Source organism: Lepus europaeus, chromosome 1, assembly GCF_033115175.1.
Source record: "Lepus europaeus isolate LE1 chromosome 1, mLepTim1.pri, whole genome shotgun sequence".
In the NCBI taxonomy this organism is placed as follows: Eukaryota; Metazoa; Chordata; class Mammalia; order Lagomorpha; family Leporidae; genus Lepus; species Lepus europaeus.
The window spans coordinates 11,730,059-11,751,340 of record NC_084827.1 but is presented as its reverse complement, the minus strand read 5'-3'; the positions used below and the strand labels follow the sequence as shown (position 1 = coordinate 11,751,340).

The window sequence follows — 21,282 nt, the reverse complement described above, 5'->3', positions numbered from 1 at the left end:
ACCTTGGCAAAAGCTATGGTCACACTTCTCATAAACTCATCACGAATGGAGTCTTTATGCTTCCCCTCTATCAATTCAAAATCACTTCTTGCTTGGCCCTCACCTAGCTTGTACCATCAGCTGCCCAAGAGCCCACTTCTCTGAGACACACATTTCTGCATAGCTTTTCCTGTATTTACTTTATCAGAAACATTCTGTCCAGTTTTTCTACTTTGTAAGCAGCCAACCATGGTACATGAGCAACAGACTGTGAAGGCTTAGCACACAAAAATGGAATTTAGAATTATCATCAAACATAGCCAAGGTAATATAACACACATTTAATGGTATAGATAACCACTTTGAATTATGCTAATTAGGCAAAGTGAGAAGCAGCTCAAGAAGATGACTGTGATTAATACCATTTTACATTGTCATGCCGAACAAGTCCAAGACAAAGTGAGAAAAAGGAGGAATTACATATTTCTAAAGACCTCTGAATTTCAATATAGGGCATTTGGGGAGATTAATCAGGTTAAGAAATGTCATGAGATATTTGCTAAAGTTAAGGCTAAAATACTGAGTATTCCTAATGACATATTACAATAGATTCAAGATCATTCTTATAATGATATACAAATGACGTACCAGTACTCCATTGCTGCATAGCAAGCTATCTCAGAACATAGTGGCTTAATTAAGAACACTTTTTTCCTCTCAGTATCTGCCTTTTGGACAGCCACATGTGGCTCGTAACTTGGGATGAGCTTCAGCTGGGAGTCTTGGTGCCTCTCTATAGACTTGGCTCCCGATGACTTTATGGCTTCCTCAAGAAAGGAGGAGAACCTAGAATTCTAAGAGAACCCAGTGGAAGTCACCTCTCATTTCCTGGGAAATCACAAAGAATCATTTCCTTCTGAAGTCCCAAGCTTTTTCACCTTCAAGGACAAAGGACCCAGACCTCTCAGTCAATGGAAAGTATGTCAAAGGCCTATTGTAGAGGCATGTGCAGACTAGGAAACAACACTGTGGTTGTTTAGGGAAAGTACACACTGCTCCACTATATGCCTACTTTTCTTCCTTCTCCAAAAAACTGTTCAGATAAGGATTCTTTAGCTTTTCTTCATTTTTCTGCTGTAATATTCATGACAAAAACCAGATGACTTTGTATGCATAATACATCCCCACAAGGGACACAAGTAACAAAATCCTGTTGGCCATCACCATTTCCCAACATCAACTGAGAACATCCACTCTCTGCCTCAATGTATGATGTGACAGTTTGTACTTTCCAAACAGGTTCTGCGTTATCTCCATTATACTCTTTCCATTGAAATGAGAAGTATATGCCCTCTCACCTTGAATGTGGATAAACCTGGACTTCAAACAAGACAATATGAGGTAACCTTCACTGGGTTCTCTTGGAACCCAGCCACCACTTCAGGAAGAACCCCAGCAGTCTGTGGGAAGACCAGTATCGAGGCTCCAAGGTAAAGCAAGTCACTAGTTACCAGTCACATGTGTGGTCATAAAGAAAGTGGAACTTTTGGCTCATGGTATAGCAGAGATAAACTATGCAGAATGCTACCCAAAAGGAAAATTTTGAGTATAGCAAAGTGTTGTGTTTTAAGCCACTGTGTTTTGAGATAACTTATTATGCAGTAGTGGAGAGTTGGTATAGATTTGCATGTCATTATATGAATGATCTTGAATTTGTTCTAGTATATTATAAGAAATCCTCAATATTTTAGTTTTTACTATAACAAATAGCTCATCACACATCTTATTCCTAATTGTCAACTAGCCCTCCAGGCATGAATTAAAATGCAAAAGTCTTTCAAAATATCTAATTCTTCCTTCTTCTCACCTCATCTTTGACTTGTTCAGCATGGTGATATAAAATGATATTAATTACAATCATTTTTCTGAGCTATTTCTCACTTATGACTAATTAGCATAATTCACAGTGGTTATCCATACTATTAAATGTGTGTTATATTACCTTGGCTATGTTTGATGATAATTCTAAATTCCATTTTTGTGTGCTAAGCCTTCACAGTCTGTTGCTCATGTACCATGGCTGGCTGCTTACAAAGTAGAAAAACTGGACAGAATGTTTCTGATAAGGTAAATACAGGAAAAGCTATGCAGAAATGTGTGTCTCAGAGAAGTGGGCTCTTGGGCAGCTGATGGTACAAGCTAAGTGAGGGCCAAGCAAGAAGTGATTTTGAATTGATAGAAGGGAAGCATAAAGACTCCATTTGTGATGAGTTTATGAGAAGTGTGAGCATAACTTTCATCATGTTAGTATTATTCCCTGCCTCCAGTGGCATAAAACATTTTGGGAATTAAAACCGTAAGCTGATTTTCCTGCATTTTGCATTTGTGATTTACACATTCATTAGACTTTTTTAGGGGATTATTCCTTTGCTCACTGGTTTGCAGTGAAAATTCTATCCAAGGTGAGTCTGTCCCTAGTCCCTTTTTAATATCCAGTGGTGAGGGAAAAGGCTTTCCTGATTTCTTCGTCTTTTTCTCCTTCATCCAAAATCCCTCACTGAACTCTGGGCCCAACTCCCCTACTCTCTGCCCATCAGTACCTTCACCACAGGGGAAACTCTGAGCAGAGGGTGCAGTGTATATATCTCCCATCACTGATCATGTCATCATCACTGGGCATCCAACGGCCATTACATACTACACTGGTCTAATATTCAAACACTGGGCCAGATCTGTCTGGGAGTGTATAACCATAGATGGGAGACAAAATAACTTTCTTTTCTGTCTAATGACAGAGTGAATCCCCAAATTCAATTAGCTCCTACTAATTGAATGCATGGATGTATATGGGTTCTTTCCATCTGCTGCAGCAATCCTTTTGAATTTCCCATTAGCATGGAAGAGGTTTTCTGTTTGGGTAAAGAGAGAGAGAGAGAGAGGGAGGGAGGGAGGGAGGGAGGGAAGGAGGAAGAGGGAGGGAGAGAGAGAGAGTTAGTTCTCTCTTGGCAGAAAACCTCTACCTTGCTGCCAGAAGACCAGGATGTGCTCCCATCAGAAGCAATAAACTCCACTCCTTCTATTCACCACTGGAATTAGCTATAAACAGTGCAGGGACCAGATGTCTCTCCAAAGCATCCCATGTGTTCATGTGTTGTTGCTAAGTTATTTGGTTGTTTTATGTATCCAAGTTTCATTTCTGCAATTAAGCCATAAGCATGCAGACCATGTTTGGTTGGTGGTGTTTTCATATTTTTCTTTTTTTTTTTTCCCAAACTACCTCTTTCACTGAAAACTTTATAGTACAGAAAATTAATAAAGTACTTAATAAATATTTAGTTGACATGTAAATGGCCTGGTTCTGCAGCAAGCTATCATTTCAATATGCTTCAAACTCTAAATTGAGGGGAAGGTAATATAGGGCATAGAAAAAGTCCACTTTGCTGGTTCCTGCTATGCCTGGCAATCAATTTTGGACTTACAAATATTTTCAAATCCCTTTGGGAATCTAATGGTGTTTGTTAGATGCATCAAAATCCCATTGCAAAACCAGAAGTATTTATATTACGAGTCCAATCAGAGCACTATAGTAAGTAATGATACGTGTTACTTCCTAGAAGGTGGGTAGTAAGCCTCGGATCAGTTTTAAAGCAAATGTTATGGGTTAATTAATTTACTTTGAGCATTGTTAATGAAAAAAAGTTCACAGGTTAAGAAGTCAAGGAATCCACAGTCTTCAACAGTCACCGTGTGATACTTTGAGCCAGCCAGCTGTGCGAAATACATGCCAAAAGTCACGGGGGCACTGGCAGCGGTTCTCGAGAATAACTTCTTGTCAATCTCTACAACTCTAGTGATAAATTCGTAACATCACCTTTGGATGCAGTAGGCCAACACATTTTTTTTTTTTTATATAGTACCATCATCTAAAGTAAGATTCAAATTAATCCCTTAAAACTACAAAAAATAAAATCATTTCTCACATCAACATTAGAGAATCCTACTGACTATTTTTCTTCCGCAAACATTAAGCTTGCACAAACACGGAGGATTACCCATATTTGTAAAGGTTTAATCTGATTACACCTTACTAAATTCATGAACTCTAAGTAATTACATTATGCAGTAACACTCTTTTCCCTTACCCTTTGAATGCAGCAATACATATTAAAATGCTTAGCAAGTTGCAAACTGCTTTAGCAACCTAAGAGATTAAAAAGAAATCCTAGCATTCTCTGAAGGTCCTTCATCCCCCGAATGGTGAGAGGATTTAATTTAGATTGGAGAGCTTCATTTATTTCTGCTCTCCTGACATTTGGGTGACAAAGCTATCATCTGAAGCGGGATGTGAATAAAGGCAAAACTGTTAAAGGGGTGAGCCTCCCAGTCGAGAAGCTGCCATGCAGAAGAGGAGGCGCTGCTGGCCTCTGGCTGCAGAGAAGCTGAGAGATGGCATCAGGATCTTGGCTTCAACCTTCCCCTTCCTCCAGGCCAGCATCCCTCCCGAGATCATTCTCCTTGAACCTATTTAGCAGCGTCCTTCAAGATCTTCAAGAAGAACTCGGGTTGAAAACGTGTGCTCATATTTCACTCAGTGATAGCTTCAAGCAGATCTGATGTGGCCTGAAAGTGATGGTCATTGGTTTTAACCAAACTTCAAGACCCATGTGAAATGGTATTTAAGGCAAGGATCCAAGTGCAGATGAGTGCGTTCTAGAGCTCAAAAAGATTATATGTTTATGGGTCATCTGGTCATCAGGATGCACATTAAGTACTTTATCAGTGCCTTGCAGCAAACTGACCACTTTTAAAGATGAAGTGCTTTTTAAATAAGAATAGAGTTTGCCAAAATACCTCTCTTTCAACCAAAGGTAAATTCAGGGAGAGTTAATCCAGCAAAAGTCATTTTCAGGGACAAATGCCAGCAAAATGCACATACAGCAAAAGTATACTTTTTTTAAAAAGACAAAATTTTGAAAGCATACTTTCATTTATTAGTGTAAATAGGCAATATAATTTGCATTTGTAGCTAAATTATAATATAACAGCAATTTTGAATCTTCTTCATATAAGAATATGACAGAAGCTAATTTGAAAAATGGAAAAATTAAGCATTTTATTTCATAGAAGAGAAAAGTAAATCTTTACTTTTGCTACATCGTGCTAAGTTGACTGAGCAGCATCATGCCTTAGAAGCAAATATTATAAAGGGTTAGCTCTGAGCATGCTCAGAAGATAAAATGCAAATTAGAAGAGGCTGCAGAGTATCAATAAGTCTTCAATTATGTGTACTAAAGATCAGATTTTACTGTACAGTTTCTCTGAAAACAAAATAAGAAAGTCTAAACCTTCATTCATCATGGGAATTCATATACTCTTCAGAAAGAAAGAAATATCTAAAAAGTCAGTACATTTATACTTGCACAGCAAAATATAGCCCCTGATGCTAAAGAAACAGAGAAATGTAGAGAACAATTTCTCCAGAAAGTTATAAGAAATGGTCCCAAAGGGAAGAACTGTATTAAAAGAAAAATGCGAGAAGAGTTTTTTGTAGAGAAAGAGAAGTGCAAGCAGCATAGAGGGATGGAGGAAGACAAGACGGGAGTGGGAAGCCAAGGTGCGGGAGGGGAAGGAGCCTGAGGCGTAGTGAAAGGAGACACTGGTGGGACGCTCTGAAGACTCAGAGAGTAATGGCAGGTCACAGTCTCCTTCCATCTCATTCTCATTGTCTCAAGGAAAATCACCCAGGGACCACATTCTCGGAAAATATCCTTGGCCAAGACTACCACTTTCTTCCTCAAAGATAAATAGGAATTTAAATATATCAAAGAGAGGTGGCTGGGAAATCAGAAGCCTAAAGAAAAATGTCTGTGGGTAAGCCACACTCTCTGAGACAGAGGTAAATCCCAAAGGGTTAGTTAAGGAAAATGAGATGACTAGGAAGGCAGGGGTCTAGGAAACAAGACTAGTTTACAGGAAAAGCGATGGTTTTCATGACTTTTGTGTGGTCTTGTAAAACATTACTCTAGTATTTTTGTAATGACTGAAACAATTGCCACTCCTTGCTAGCATGGGTGATAAAGGGGACAGACATGTCATCAGACAAGAAAGCAGCATGACTTTGGATAATCACATGTTCCCTTTTCAATAAGCAATGGAGCTTGGCTTTGCCAGAAGAAAAGCTAAAAGCCACACAATTAAATAGTAACATGTGTTGTTAATCTCATTAAAGAAAGCTACCCGTGTGGAAGCTACCTGCAGCATCTATACAGTGGCATTATTGGTTTAATCTCTTTCAGAAAGTGAGTTGTGGCAATAGAAGCACTATTTGTCATCACATGTAGAAATGACAACCTGGCACTCACGAGGACATCATACACATGGTTCTTAGCAGGGCATAGGAGCCTCCAAATCAAGTAACATTCGTGGGTTTCCCACCTGTGTTCCAGTGCTCAACATGGTTTCTGGGTTCAGAAGCCTAAGAGTCTAAAGAGCAGAGATCCCTGAGGGAAGCCAACTCAGCTTGCTCTATGGAGATGCCAAGGCCTAAGGCAATTGCTCTGCCCCAGGATTACCCAGTCTGAGAAGGGCAGAGCAGGTGGGTGCCTGGTTCCTTCCTCTGTAGACCACAGCTCTCATCATCGTGGACTCTGCCATCCCTGCTCAAGTGACATTGCTCAGAATGATAGACATGAGCCTCTGCCCATTGGGCTGTCACCTGACGGAAACGTCTCTCTCCAGAAAACAACAGGCTTTGATAACCCCAGAAGCTCATGAAACAGGATTACGAGGTCAATCTATAGGAAAATATATTCTCATTTGGCCATGTCTCATGGATGGCTTCTCTTGCTCTCTCTTGCACTTTCAGAAACCCATCTTTTGTTGATGTTTGCAAGCACCCTGTATCCAAGGCATAGAGCTGGATGCTTCACTTAAATTACCTAGTTCAATTCTTACAATTAGTCTATTAGATATGTACTATTATTATCATCCTTATTTCAAGGATAATGAAATTGAGACTTAGTAACATTAAGCAATTTGCTCAAGGCTACACAGCTGATATGTAATAAAATCAGGATACAGACTCAGGATCTAAACCACCCACAAGAGAGCCCGCATCTCCAGCAGGCTTCTACTCCTACAGACGCTGTCATTAGATGGTGACACCAGTCCCTCTCTTCCCAGGCTCTCCCTAGTCGGCCCACAGAAGCGCAGTCTTAGTAACGTCCGTATCCACTCCATGTCTGGCTCTGATGAAGGAAGGTGCAGGAGACTTTTCCTGCTTGGGAAAGGCAACACCAGAGTCACGAACTGTGTGTCAGTACTGCATAGAGTCACGCTGGTTGGAGAAGGGATGTTGCAGGACACTAAGAAAAATCACACCCTGAAATTTAGGACACCCAACAGACCCATAAAACGGAGATTAGCATAAGAAAGCAGGCAAAATAAGGAGGCATTTAATTGACTACATGTTGTTTCTAAGAGGGCTGGGCTGATGAGTATTTTCATATCTGAAATATGATATGAAAGGCTTCAGCAGCTTTAATAGACACGCCGGGTAAACAAGTATACAATCAGAAACAACACTGCCAAAGTACGGGAGCATACAGGTGAAATGAACAGATTTGGAGCTAACCTTCAAACAGTCAACTGAAAAGGTGACAATGCATGCTAATATTTCGAAACAGTAATCCTGATAGGTGTGTAAGCAAAAGTCATAATTCAGAAAAACAGTCATTAGCCAGTTGTTTGCAAGAAGAAGAAAACATTTTTAATAAGCTTTACATGGGGCACACTGGGAAAACACTTTTGATTGAATTGTAGGATTACTAGTCAAATATAAAACAGAAAAAAATGAAACGTCTCATAAGAAGAGTTTGTAATAACTGTCAATGCACCAATAAGACTGTTGATTAGATTTTGTATTAACACAACCCAGACCATATGATTTCACACAGCAGAAACTTAAATAAACACATTAAACCTTAAAAACTAAGCCCAACTCAATTCTTTGTTTCCCCTGCTCTTAGAAGACCACATGGAGGGCAAGAGTAGGGCCTTCTCAATTCCTCTTTCAAGCCTCAGGTTATCTGTGGGGATGAACTGGGTGATAGCTTCATTTGTGCCCAGGCTATCGCCTTGCTTTCTGGGCCTCTTCTTCCCCTTGCCAACCAGGAGGCTAGCTTCCTCCTCAGGTCCTGACTCTAGTTTTCTCTTACTTTCTTACTATGCAGTTTTAAGGATTTCAACTGAAATACTACCTGAATCCAAAGGCAATCTAAAGCAGGTTGAAGGTAAATATTAGTAAACAGTATTCACCCATCCTATGCCCCCCCACCCTTACAATTAAGCCTTCAAAAGATAATTAATTATCACCAAAAAAGCATTCCAAAGAAATCTAACATATCAAAAGGAGAATACGGTTACAATGAATAGTGGAATTTAATAAAGGGAAGTGAGAAAGATCAGAGGGTCAGAACACATGAAAAGTAACAGAACCAATCTGAAAGCCCATGGGTGTATTTTGCTTTATTTTCTTTTGTTGCTTGTTTTGTTTTATTTTGCTTTTTAATCAGCAGTGGATTATCTATTTTTGAAAGATCTGTGAAAAACTAACCAAGGAAAAATATGCTGCCATTTTTATTACCTTCAATTCACAGTCTTTGGCGAGCACCCAGTGAGACTACTGTAAAAGGCCATCTTTTCAGCACACTAGTAATTGAATCTCAGAAAAAAGGAGCAGGACTGACCTATCTTCTACAACAGGAAACAATATTAATGAGGCTGCAATGGGATTCAAAGATGTGTGCTGAAAGCTTCAGTTTGCCAACACCACATACTGCTTCAAATTTAACAGTAGGACTTGTATAGAGAAAATCAATTCTATGCCAAGGCACCGCATAGAATAGGGCAATGTCTCTATTCATTGGGTTTACAGACAAATACACAGGCAATGCCACCCAAGAGGAAACACTTGGGAATATTCTCAAAAAAATAGTAAGTGAATGAGGAAGGAGAAATCATGGGCGTTGGAGTTGTCAGGAAAATTTATCATTATTTGTCCTTAGAATCCACGGAGGTGGTTCCAAGACATGGGAATGAATGAACACCCAGGAGGACCTGAGTGAAGGGCAGTGAAGGTGATCTGCCAGTTTGGCTGGAAGTGGGATCAACCATATGTCTGAGTGAATGCAAGGGAGAGGCCCTGCAAGCAGGCAAGTAGAAATAAGCACAAAATCAACATGAGTTAAACCAGAGTGAGGACAAGCCTCGAAAGTGAGCACCGAAAAGTTTAAATCTAATTAAAAAGCCAACGGGGGATTCCGTGGTAAGAAACCAGATCTAGAGCAAAAAGGAACACTGTAGCCACGTATTAGAGAGCCCAAAGTCATAGCAAAGTAGCACACTGTGATGGCCAATGCTGCAAACATTTCCTAGCAGAGCAATAAAAGAGCTGCAGATGTTTCCATCTGTACTATCAGAATAGCTTACTGAATGGGGAAAACATCTTTCTAATCCACTCTACTCTTCCCTCCCTGTGATATTTACTTAAGGAAATTCCACCTTTTAAAGAATGAGTATGATTGGAGGAAACCAGATCCTTGTTTCTTTGACTTTGAAGACCAGGGATAGGAGAAGTAGATCAAGAATAAATATTTGAATCATTCTTTAGCATCAATCTAATTGCTTACTTATGCCAAAAATTTTTTCATCTTTAAGGATCAATTCCTATCCAATAAAAGTTCATAAGATTCCTAATTAATTAATAGAGTCATGGTTTGCTATTACATGAACTCAAATATCAGGAATGTTACTAAGAGACAGGACAGAGCAATATTTAATATGATCTGGCTCTATGTTACTTGAGTTTTCTGCCTAGTTCTAACCCCCACTAATGATGCATATAATCTAGGACAACTCATTAAACAGGGTCTCCCTTTGTTTTCTCCTCTATAAAAGGGAAATAATATTAGTCCATTCCCAGATATTCCAGAAATAGATACCTCAAGTGTTATACAAATTCTTCCAGAGATTAGAGAAAAGAAGAAATCCTTTGAATCCATTTTACCAAGCTAGGAATAGCAGACATGCACTATATAATAGAAGGAAAGTTAAAGGCCAGTCATACTCAAGAATATGGATGTAAATATATAAACTAAATATTGGCAAACCAAATCTAGCAATGTGCAAAGGAGGCAAATATAATAACCAATTTAAGTTCATCTCATAAATATATTGATTTTTAACTAGAAATCAGTTAATAAATTGTATTAATCATATTAACAGTTTAAAGAAATAAACATCATCATCTTAAAAGATGAAGAGACTCAATAAAATTCAACATTATCTAATGTGTTTGATTGAAGGGAAAGATCTTTAAAATAAATATACATATTTAATATATGCATATAAACATAATTTTATATCTATATCAACTACAACCACCCACATCATGACCACCTAGCAGAAAACTTCTCATTCATGGTGACGAATGGATGACACCCACTCTTGGATCAGCAACAAGTCAATGATGTGAAGATCTCGACTGCTGTTTAATACTGAGCTGAAGGTTTTAGCCAGTGTAGAAAGTACCAGGAAAAGACATAAAACACATGATGATTGCAAAGGGAAAACAAACTTCTCAGCATTTACAATTGATGCTCCCTATATAGAATTCTCTTCCAACAGCAACAACAACAAAAACCCCTTCAGGTAGACTTCAGGAATTTAAAAGTTTAGCAGAAATACTGATATAGAAGATTTTAAAAGTCAGTCACATTTCATTATGCTACCAGAGATCACTTAGAAAATATATTTATAAAAATCAACATGTATAACATCACTAAAACATATAAAATACCTACGAATACACTTAACAGAGGATGATCAAACTCTTCATGAAAAACTATAAAATTCTATTGACGGCCACTTAAAAAGGCCAATTAAATGTAAAGAGATATGGTTGCAAAAGGAAATACTCACAATCGTTTATCAATTCTATTTGCACGAATTTATATATTCATGAAATTTTCACCAAAAAATTTTGACATAAAACTCGATGAAGCTGATTCTAAAATGCATTTGAAACAGTTCCATCTCAAGCATGACCAAGACAGTCCTGAATAACGACAAATCCCCTGGTAGGTCCTCCACCAGAAATCAGGATTGATACCAAAGGAGAAGCAGTTGAAAAATGTGTTGTTAGCACATCCAGAGATGTATAGTATGTATAGTGTGGGTCAATAAAGCAGAAGAGAACCTAGAAACCCAAATAGAGTGTGGCTGGGAGACAGAACAAACTGCACATTAATGAAGGGACTAAGTGATAATGCACAATTGCTCACATTTGTATGAAAAGATCAAAATCAAATCATTCCTTTTTCTTTCACCAAACCACAAAATCAATTCTAAGATACTAGATGTGAAAGAGAGTACTATAAAAATTTTAGAAGACAGCATGTTCATGATTTTTCTATGAAAAAATGTACTTAAAAAAACATACTATAGGCTAAATCATAAAGGAAACATTAACACTGATTATATTAAAATCAAGAATATCTGTTCTTTAGATAACACCAAAAGAACTTGAAAAGTCATAAACTAGAAAAATTGCAACACATATAGTCAACAATATTTTTAACCTAGAATACATCAAAAAACACTTACACACATTAAAAAAAAGAGACAATGTGGGGCTGAGAGGGGCAGGTGAAAGAGATAGAGAGCTAAGTCCAGACTAGAAAACATAAATGGCCTACAAATTCAGGAAAATGCACTCCTCTGATAAGCGATCATTGCACACAATTTGAAATGACAATGAGATACCATTTTATAGTCCCACAATTCTGGAATATACTTTTTTTTTTTTACTTTTTAGAATTTTATGAGAGAGAGAGAGAGAGAGTGTGTGTGTGTGTGTTAGTTCACATATTCTGGTTCTTCCTACAAATGCCTACAATAGCCAAGGCCATCCTAGTCTCCCAGGTGGGTGCCACAAACTCAATTACTGGAGCCATCACTGGTAACTCCCAGGGTATGCATTGATGGGAAGCCAGAGTCGGGGGTTTGGGCCAGGAATTGAACCCAGGTATTCTGATGCAGCACACGGAGCATCTTCCCCACTAGGCTAACCACCTGAGCTCTGGCAAACACTTTTAAATTGGTTAACAACAAGTAGCAGAAATAGATCAACAGGAACTCTTACCCACTTAAGCTGGGTAATTTAATACATGTATTACCCACCGCCTAAGTAAGCCATCTCCAAGTTTATATCCTAGAAAAATTCCTGCATGTAGACTCTAGGAGGACTTTTGAAAAAGAATGGTATTGTTTGCAATAGCAAACAACCAGCCCCTGCTGTAGTCTGTATAAATATTCATCAGCAGCATGGCTATATAAATTGCTATATATCCATACAATAGAATACTATGCAACATAAATATTAAAAGTGAACATGGCACTCATAAGGATGAATCACAAAACTATCATTCGGAACAAAAGAAATCACACAAAAATAAGCAACGTGATTCATTTGTAATATTTCAAAACAGACAAAACTACACACATACACACATGTGAATGGAATACAAATATGTGTATATAAACACATTCCCATATAACCATGTGAGATATTCCTATAACTGATAAAACAATAAAATGAACCATGCACGTGATTCACTTAAAGGCAGACTAGTTATTATTTACCAAAGAGAGGTAAGGGAATGCGCTAGGCAAGGCAAACAAGGGGCTGGTGTTGTGGTGCAATGGGTGAAGCCACTGCCGGGGACACCCACGTCCCATGCTGGAGTGTCTGGTTTGAGTCCCAGCTACATCCCTTCCAATCCAGCTTCCTTCCCAGGTGCAGCAGATGATGGCTTAAGTCCATGCATTTCTTCCAACCACGTGGGAGACCCGGATGGAGTTCCTGCCAACTGGCTTAGGCCTGGCCCTGGCTATCACAGGCAGCTGAGGTGTGAACAAGTGGAGGGATGGAAGATTCTTTCCTTCTCTCCCTTCCCCTCTATCTGCCTTTCAAGTAGATCAAAATACACAAACATTTTTTAAAAAGAAAGAAGGGCAACAACAAGGAATTCCAAGGTTGAACTTTCCTATTTCTCGGGCTGGTGGCCAGGTATACCACAGTTTCTTTGGGCTATCATTCAACTGAGCAGATAAAGTTTATATATTTTATGAATATTATCTATTTTAGTAAATTATATAAATAAATAAATAAATATACTTGAAGACAGCAGAGTCAGCCAGGGACAGCTACTGAAGCCTCAGAGAGCTCTGGACCAACCACGATATGGGTCCTTGCACAGCCTGCATCCAAGTACAGCAGCCTCCAAGTCTGATCGTGGACTTGTCCTTGGCCACTTTATGCCGTGGTTGTCACAGTTCTTGTTCTGGATACCCCACCATTACTATCCCCATCTGTATGTTATCATTGCAACAGAAAAGCTATCATAGAATCAACTCCATTCCCCCTGGAACCTCTAATGGCGACAAGTCTGGAGGCAGGGAGTCGGACAACTGGACAGAATTCCTTTCAAAACAGTCAATTACTGCCTTCTATTCTGTAAGTGAACAGACCTTAGCTGGAGGGTGACCTTCCCTCAATGTGCTGGCACAGTTACTGGCAGCGAGAGGAGCGATCTGAGAGAGGCCTGCAAGCTAGGGGTCGGAGCTGTGGCACGATGGCATTCCACGGGGTGCTGGTTGGAGTCCCAGCTGCTCCACTTCCGATCCAGTTCCCTGATAAGGCACCTGGAAAAGCAGCAGAAGATGGCCCAAGTGCAAGGGCCCCTGCACCCACGTGCAAGATGTTGAAGAAGCTCCTGGCTTGCCTTGGCACAGCCCCAGCTGTTGCAGCCATCAGGGGAGTGAACCAGCAGAGATGTCTCTTTCTTTTTCATTCTCCTTCTCTCTCTGTCACTCTGCCTTCCAAATAAATAAAAATCTTTAAAAAAATAAAAAAGGAGCAGGCTAAGAGGACAGAAGAGAATGTGAGAGCTCAAGCAGAAGGAGCAGCCTGGGCACAGAGGGTGGCTCTAGGAGCAATTTAGATGATGAAGTGATAGGCGCAAAAGGCAGAGGAAACTCAGAGGAGAGGGCCATCCATCACAGCCAAGCGCATCTTCTGACAAGGGGGAGGCCTCCTGCTTCCAGCTGTAACATTACAGCGTAATGTGCCCACTGGGGTTTGGTATGGCAGGTTTCCCTGCAGCTTTGGCTTCACTCGGTTAACTAATTATGAGAAAATGTGACATTGGTATTTACTTTTCCTACAGGGACAAATCATTCCCAGCAGGAGGGAGAAAGTGGTTATTTTTGTTCTGTTTTGCTTTGTCATTAAAAAGAAATTACTTACGCAGTAGTAAATACGCGCTTGTTAAAAGGAGAAAATCTGATTTTCCTCAATAATCTTACCAATTTGCCTTAATGCTGACAATCAAGTGTTTGGTTTTCCAGGGATGAAGTGGATAACAGAGCAAGAGTTTGGGTATTAGAACTGGGTTGAAAATTAACTCTGCCACGTGCTACGCATGTGACCTTAGGCAAGCTGCTTCCCCAGGTGTAACAGGGGATGACACATCAACTGTGGAGGGCTTTTTGTTAAAGATGAAATGAAATCATGTAGTTGGGATACTTCAGTCTCTGCATGAGTGCTCAATAACATTTAGTCTTTGTTGTTAATGACCTTGATACTCTACCATATACACAGGAGCAGCCACTCCTGCCTTGTCTCGCCCGGTCTGTGTGAGCTCACCGCTAACCGTGCACTGAGCCCTGACTTGGGCCCTAGGAGCTATACTGCCTAGGAAACATGTCTCTCCTCTCACCCTGATATAAAACAGGTTTCTGACGAAAATCTAATGACAACGCTGAAAGAAAAAGTCTCCTCCCTCCTGATCTTTTAACTTTTCAAAGGCAGTATGCAATGCCTCGCAGACCCCCTTGGCAAATCTGTGCTTCCTCTTCCCTGCCAGAGTGTTAGAGAATATAACATCGTGCTTGAGACACTTTTTGTAAGTTAGGGAGTGATCTCACAGGGACGTCCTGCTTGGATTCACAGCAGTCTTACACAAAGTACATACTATTTTCCCCATTTCACAGATACAGAAAATGAAATCAAGAATAAGAGAGGAACATGACCATACCAGTGTATGCAAGCACTCCACGACAGAGCATCTGTGAGAATGGAAAACGCCACGGTTATTGGACTTTGCAAAATGCATTTTGCCCAGAATGACTTCTTGGGAGATGTTTTGGAGATAGCCAGAGTGATCAGCGATCACAAAGGGAAGCAGGATGATTGGTGGAAAGTGAACAAAACAGAAAATCAACAGGCACAGAATTTAGTATTCCAATTTCACAATCCATTTGCCCCATGTGCCCCAAATTTTCCAGCCATAAATTTGAGAAAGAAACAAATGCTACAAGTGTGTTACAATGTCAATACTGTGTGTGAAACACTAAGTAACACTCATGGTGTGACATTCAAGACATTTCATTTACCAAGGCAAATATAAACTTTAAGAAAAGTGTAAACATAAGGAAATAGAAAAAGACAAAAATATTTTTCAAGTATCTATGAATCAGAAGATTATGAAGAATTAGGTTAGATTAGCTAAATCAGCATCGCAATTTTACACCACACATTTAAACTATTTTTGAAAGTTATAGAATCAAACTAAGAGACATGTGCATGTAACACATAATTTGGACAACAGTTCATCACATGGAACAGGTCTTAAAATAATCAATTCTGAAGTGCTCTTCAAACAGATTAGGGCCTTCTGGCAGCAGTCACCTCTCAGGATCTCAAAGGACCCTGACATATGCTCACTGGTGTCTCTGGACTGGGTCAGAGGTCCTAGGAGTCGATCAAGTTGCCTTTTAGAGCCCCTACCCTACCTTTTTAATGGAAAAGTTCTTCCAGAAAGGAAGGCAAATCAACAAAAGCCATTAAGGGCAAACAGTTCAAAACAGAAACCAACACAAGCTTCTACTTTACTATGAGACTGTCAACTGCCTAATTCCGACTTAACGGACTGGAACATAATTCTCCATACGATTCTTCCTAGAGCATGATACAATTTCATTCCAATATTGGGACAAGGTTCACATGCAACACAAGAAAGTTAGCCTACAAGTTCTCCATATTCTGAAGTTATTCATTTAACAAACATTTTTTGAATGTTTGCTATTGTTTGCCAATTATATTAACAGTTTAGTAGGAGAATCAGAGAAATGAAGCATCGAAGTTCTGTGTTATGCCCTAGAATGTAGAAAAATATTTGGCACAATAAGTGAATCAGAAAGCTCTCAGCGAGAATGAGGTGAGATGTAGGAAGGAGAAGCTTCCAGCCCCATAGAACAATGCGCATAAATACAGCGTATAATCAACATGGTGAGGCCCTGAAATGCAGTGCCACACGGCTGGGTGTAGGTCATGGGGAGGACAGGAGGACAAGACGACAAATAAGCAGTAAAGACAAAGATTCCACTGTTGAAGTTTTTACAGGTCCTTGTAAAAATACAGTATTGGAAATTGAGCATATTGTGGTATTGTTGGAAACATTTTATCTCACAGGCAATAAGAGTAGCTTTTTACTATATAAAAATTAATTTTCTAGCTATCTCTTTTTTTAAAAAGATTTATTTTATTTATTTGAAAGGCAGAGAGAGAGAGAGAGAGAGAGAGATCTTCTATCCATTGGTTCACTCTCCCTAATGGTTGCAGTAGTTGGAGCTAGGACAGGCTGAAGCCAGAAGCAGGCACTCCATCTGGGTCTCCCAAGCAGGTGACATGGGCCCATGTACTTGGGCCATTCACCACTGCTTTTCCCAGGAGCTTTGGCAGGGAGCTGGATCACAAGTGGTGCTGCTGGGACTCAAACTGGCACTCACATGGGATGCTAGTGTCACAGGCATCAGCTACCTTCTGTATCATGTCAGCCCATTATCTCTCTTTTTAAAGATTTATCTATTATTTATTTGAAAGGCTGAGGGACACAAACACACACACACAAACACATACACACACACACACACAGAGAGAGAGAGAGAGAGAGAGAGAGAGAGACAGTGAGAGAGAAAGAGAGATCTCCCATTTGCTAGTTTACATTCCAAATGGCTGTACAGCTAGGGCTGTGCCAGGCCACAGCCAGGAGCCAGGAACTCGATTTAGATCTCCTATGTGGGTGGAACATACCCAAGTGCTTGGCCATCATCTACTGCTTCCCAGAGTGTGTGTTAGTAGAAAGCTGGGTCAAATACTTACCTGGCAGGGGAAACACCATGATCAGAAAGCTGGATCAAAATCAGAGGCAGGACTTGAGCACAGACATTCTAATATGCAATGGGAATATTCCGAGTAGTGGTTTAATCTGCCTGTGTCACAAAGCCCACCCCAATAGCTCTCTCTTAAAATGAAAATAACTTACATCAACTGTGTAAGGACTAATGCCACTTATAATTAACTTCATTTCAAAGTTAGAATAGTCTTTGTAATCAGATACCTAGGGACATGGTCCCAATGTCCAATCTGAAAGGAATTTTGGGAATTTCTACAATAAATCTCAATTTTAAAGATGAAAATCTGACTCAGAGAGGCTATCCAATTGCCCTAAAGTCAACAAAGTTTCCAGTGATGAGAATGAAGTCAGGCAGAATACATTAACTTTCATAGTATTTGCTAATAAAATAGCTCTGATAATTTAAAAATAATAGAAGATATCAAATTTGGTCAGGGTTTATTTAGTTTTTAAAAGTGCTTGGCATTTCACAGTCAAAAAATATAAGGCTAATATCTTAGAAATATTTTCTTAATTATTTTTTCTCTCTGATAATGAAATACAAAGCCCAGGGCTGAACTCTTAATCCTATATATTGGAATAAATAAGACAAATTCTTACCATGATCTTCTGAAGAGACTGGTGACCTAAAAAGAGACATAATAAGCATGATAAATATTTCATATGTGATAATTATTCTATGAAGAATTTCATAGAACTATTCCCACAAAATATAGGTAAATATAACTCCATATAAGTAGACAATGCAATTAATGTGTTGGTTGCACGGTATAACCCAATCAACTGCCCCCAAACTTTGCTTGGATGGTTGAGTTTTAGAAGTTTCTAAAATCACAATCCATGCATGATATTAACATTTGATTAAATTTGGATTTGTCAGCAAAAACCAGAGAGAGAACTCATAGAACTCATGGATGACCACTGTGATGTCGCGTAGTACCCAAGGCTAGAGAAAATGCTAGCAGTATAAGCACGGAGTGTCTGTACATTAAAGGAGATCTACTTCCACAGTAAAAATGACACAGAAGTAAAAGAAATAGCACACATTCTCACTGTATTTTTACTTTGCTCCATGACATACAATGTTTGAGTAAGCATAATATAGAACCTTTGGGTGCTGGCCTTGTGTCTCTAACCCTGGAGGTACCAGAGTCAGGCAAGAGGGAAGCCACTGGGGGTCCCCTGAATATTCATAAACCGGTGACTCCTGATCCCATGTGTGGATCCAGCTCTAATTACGGTAGTCAGATACCAAATGGAACATTCTACAACCACAAAAACCACTTTTCCTTCAGTTGGCTACTAAATGAAATACTTTGAGCAACACAGATAACCAGTTAGATGAATTCATCTCCAGCTTGAAAGACTACGGTTTTGACTGTCAACTTACTAGTGTTTAAACACTAGCATATTCCAGAGCCTATCAAAAAGTCATCATGTTACCTTCTAACGACCTTCAGGGCAAGTCTGCCTGCTCCTAGGCCAGCTGTGAGGTCGGCTGAAGACGAAGGGATGGACCTGACACTCCAGACTGATTATACTTTGGGCAGTCACACAGCCAAATGAGTTACAGCACTCAGGTTCTGAGACACTCACAATCTTCCCTAGTGACAAGGGAAAAATGAAGGAAGGGTGCGGAATGCAGGGTGAAATAGAATCGGAAGGAGAATCTGAAGAAAAACAAGCGAGGTGAGCTAATTTCTTAATCTGCCTAGGGTATGAAAAAGAGAGAGAGAGACAAGGAAATATCCTCACCCCTGATGTGTTTGGATGAAATGTAAGCAAAAACATGTCTAAGACTGCCTATAATTAACTTCTCACAGAACTATTAGGACAAAGAAAAAAAAAAAAAACCCATGCTAATGGACAACCAACTGTCTCAGGTGGAGGGCTTGTGAGGCAGTGCCTTTGCTGTCTTTCTGGAAAAGCATCGCACCAATATGAAATCTGAGAAATTCCAGATGGCTCCCCTAAAGTCCCGCGGGGATGCATGCTGCAGTCTGTCCGGGTGGTGGAGAAGAACCATCAACGTCAGAGGCGCTGTGAGGATTAGTCATGTTGCATTTCTTCGCTGCACGCCTCTCACATGCCTGGATTTGTGGAGTTGTAAGACATATGGAGTATTTCAGTCCTCACCCAGTATTTCACCTCTCACTGCAACAAGTCACAAAATTACACTACGGAGACATGCACTTCATCCATTATTGCTAGCAATGGGCATAAAACGTTCTACCAAACGTGGCTCGGGAGAGAAGAAATATCCTGAAATCAGCAGTAGAAGTAGTTATTTTGAAAACAGAGGCTGGATCCAAGGAACAGAAACCCTTTCTCAAAGTCGACCACTGAAGCATGGAGAAAAACTCCCTGCATATTCTTCCCACCACACCAGAAAACCCGTGGTTTTGTCCTGGGTTGTTCATTTTTTTCCCCATATACACTTGAACGTGGAGACAGCAATGCCCTCATAATGTCTTCCTAGCATTCCAGTAGTTCCATGGCAGCATTCACCCCTTAACTTCTTTCCTGATTACGAGGTTTTTTTTTTTTTTATTATGGTCTACAGAGTATTTATTTTTGTTTTTTAAATATATTTGGTATATATTACATTTTTATTTCATCAAATTTAGCAAAGTGAAAACAAAACAAAATTTAAAAATCTTTCTCCCATTTCATGAAGCCTGAACAGGTATTGTCTATGTTTGAATCTTCACTTCTTGTTGATTTGAGTACTAGGCCCTGTATTGATTGATGGGTATTCAAATAACAATTTCAAGGAATTCATAATGTAGTAAAGAAGAAAAATATCTGAGCAAATGATTACAGTGTATGTGTACACACATCCGCACACGCGCACACACACACACATATATATACAGAAAGATCCAAAACATATATGAAATAAAGAGGAAGCAATCAGAAGAAAGAGATCCATTCTCCTCTTTTCCAAAAGAACAAGAGCCATCTGAGCTGGCTTGGAAGGATAAATAGAACCTATTAGGGCAGGTAAGAAAGGGGAAGGAGCCCAGCCAGAGGCGGTAGAAATGTGCAAAGGGCATGAGCTCTCCCAGGACGTTATCAGACGTACAAGTAACTCATTATTGCCAAAATGAGAAGGAGTGGTAATAGCCAAGGCTAAGGAAGCGAAAAACAGTAAATTGAATCCACGAAAATGAGGGATCTTCAGAAAGTTTCTAAAAACACTCTACATGGGCCGGCGCCGTGGCTCAACAGGCTAATCCTCCGCATGCGGCACCGGCACACCGGGTTCTAGTCCCGGTCGGGGTGCCGGATTCTGTCCCGGTTGCCCCTCTTCCAGGCCAGCTCTCTGCTATGGCCCGGGAAGGCAGTGGAGGATGGCCCAAGTGCTTGGGCCCTGCACCCGCATGAGAGATCAGGAGAAGCACCTGGCTCCTGGTTCTGGATCAGCGCGGTGCGCCAGCTGCAGTGCGCCGGCCACGGCGGCCATTGGAGGGTGAACCAACGGCAAAGGAAGACCTTTCTCTCTGTCTCTCTCTCTCACTGTCCACTCTGCCTGTCAAAAAAAAAAAAAAAAAAAAAAAAAAAAAAAAAAAAAAACCTCTACATGGATTTCAAAAATGTTTTTGCACATAAACATCATTTAACTCCATTTTCTCGATGAACATCCTGCAGGAGCCTCATACCGTCTAAGCTACATGGAGAAATATTTTAGAGCAGAGAAGTCTCGTGTCATGTTAGGACCTGTGCATCTGAAGGAACGTGTTTTGGAGAATGGACTAGGAGAGGGCAAGATGACAAGCTAAAAGGCAAAAGACAAGTTAAAGGCAATTATTTTAAAACTCCCATGCTAATAGGCAGAGTACAAATTTCTTTGCTCCTCATTTCTTTTTGAAATCCATGGAAAAAACGAGAGAGGGCTAGAAACAGTGAAAGAAACACCACCTATGACTACACAAAAGATGTTTAAATCTAAATTATCATACATGAAGAAGTGATGCCAAGTACA

The 21,282-nt window shown here is 39.9% G+C and overlaps 1 protein-coding gene across 2 annotated transcripts in view; it reads right to left on the bottom strand.

Moving 5' to 3' along the window:
* Positions 1-21,282, bottom strand: part of DGKI (diacylglycerol kinase iota) — a 499,667-nt gene that overhangs the window by 30,655 nt on the left and 447,730 nt on the right. For both annotated transcript variants that reach the window (XM_062198081.1, XM_062198090.1), the window contains one exon: positions 17,898-17,923. In XM_062198081.1, the coding sequence (XP_062054065.1) occupies positions 17,898-17,923 (26 nt within the window). The remainder of the gene's footprint in view (positions 1-17,897; positions 17,924-21,282) is intronic.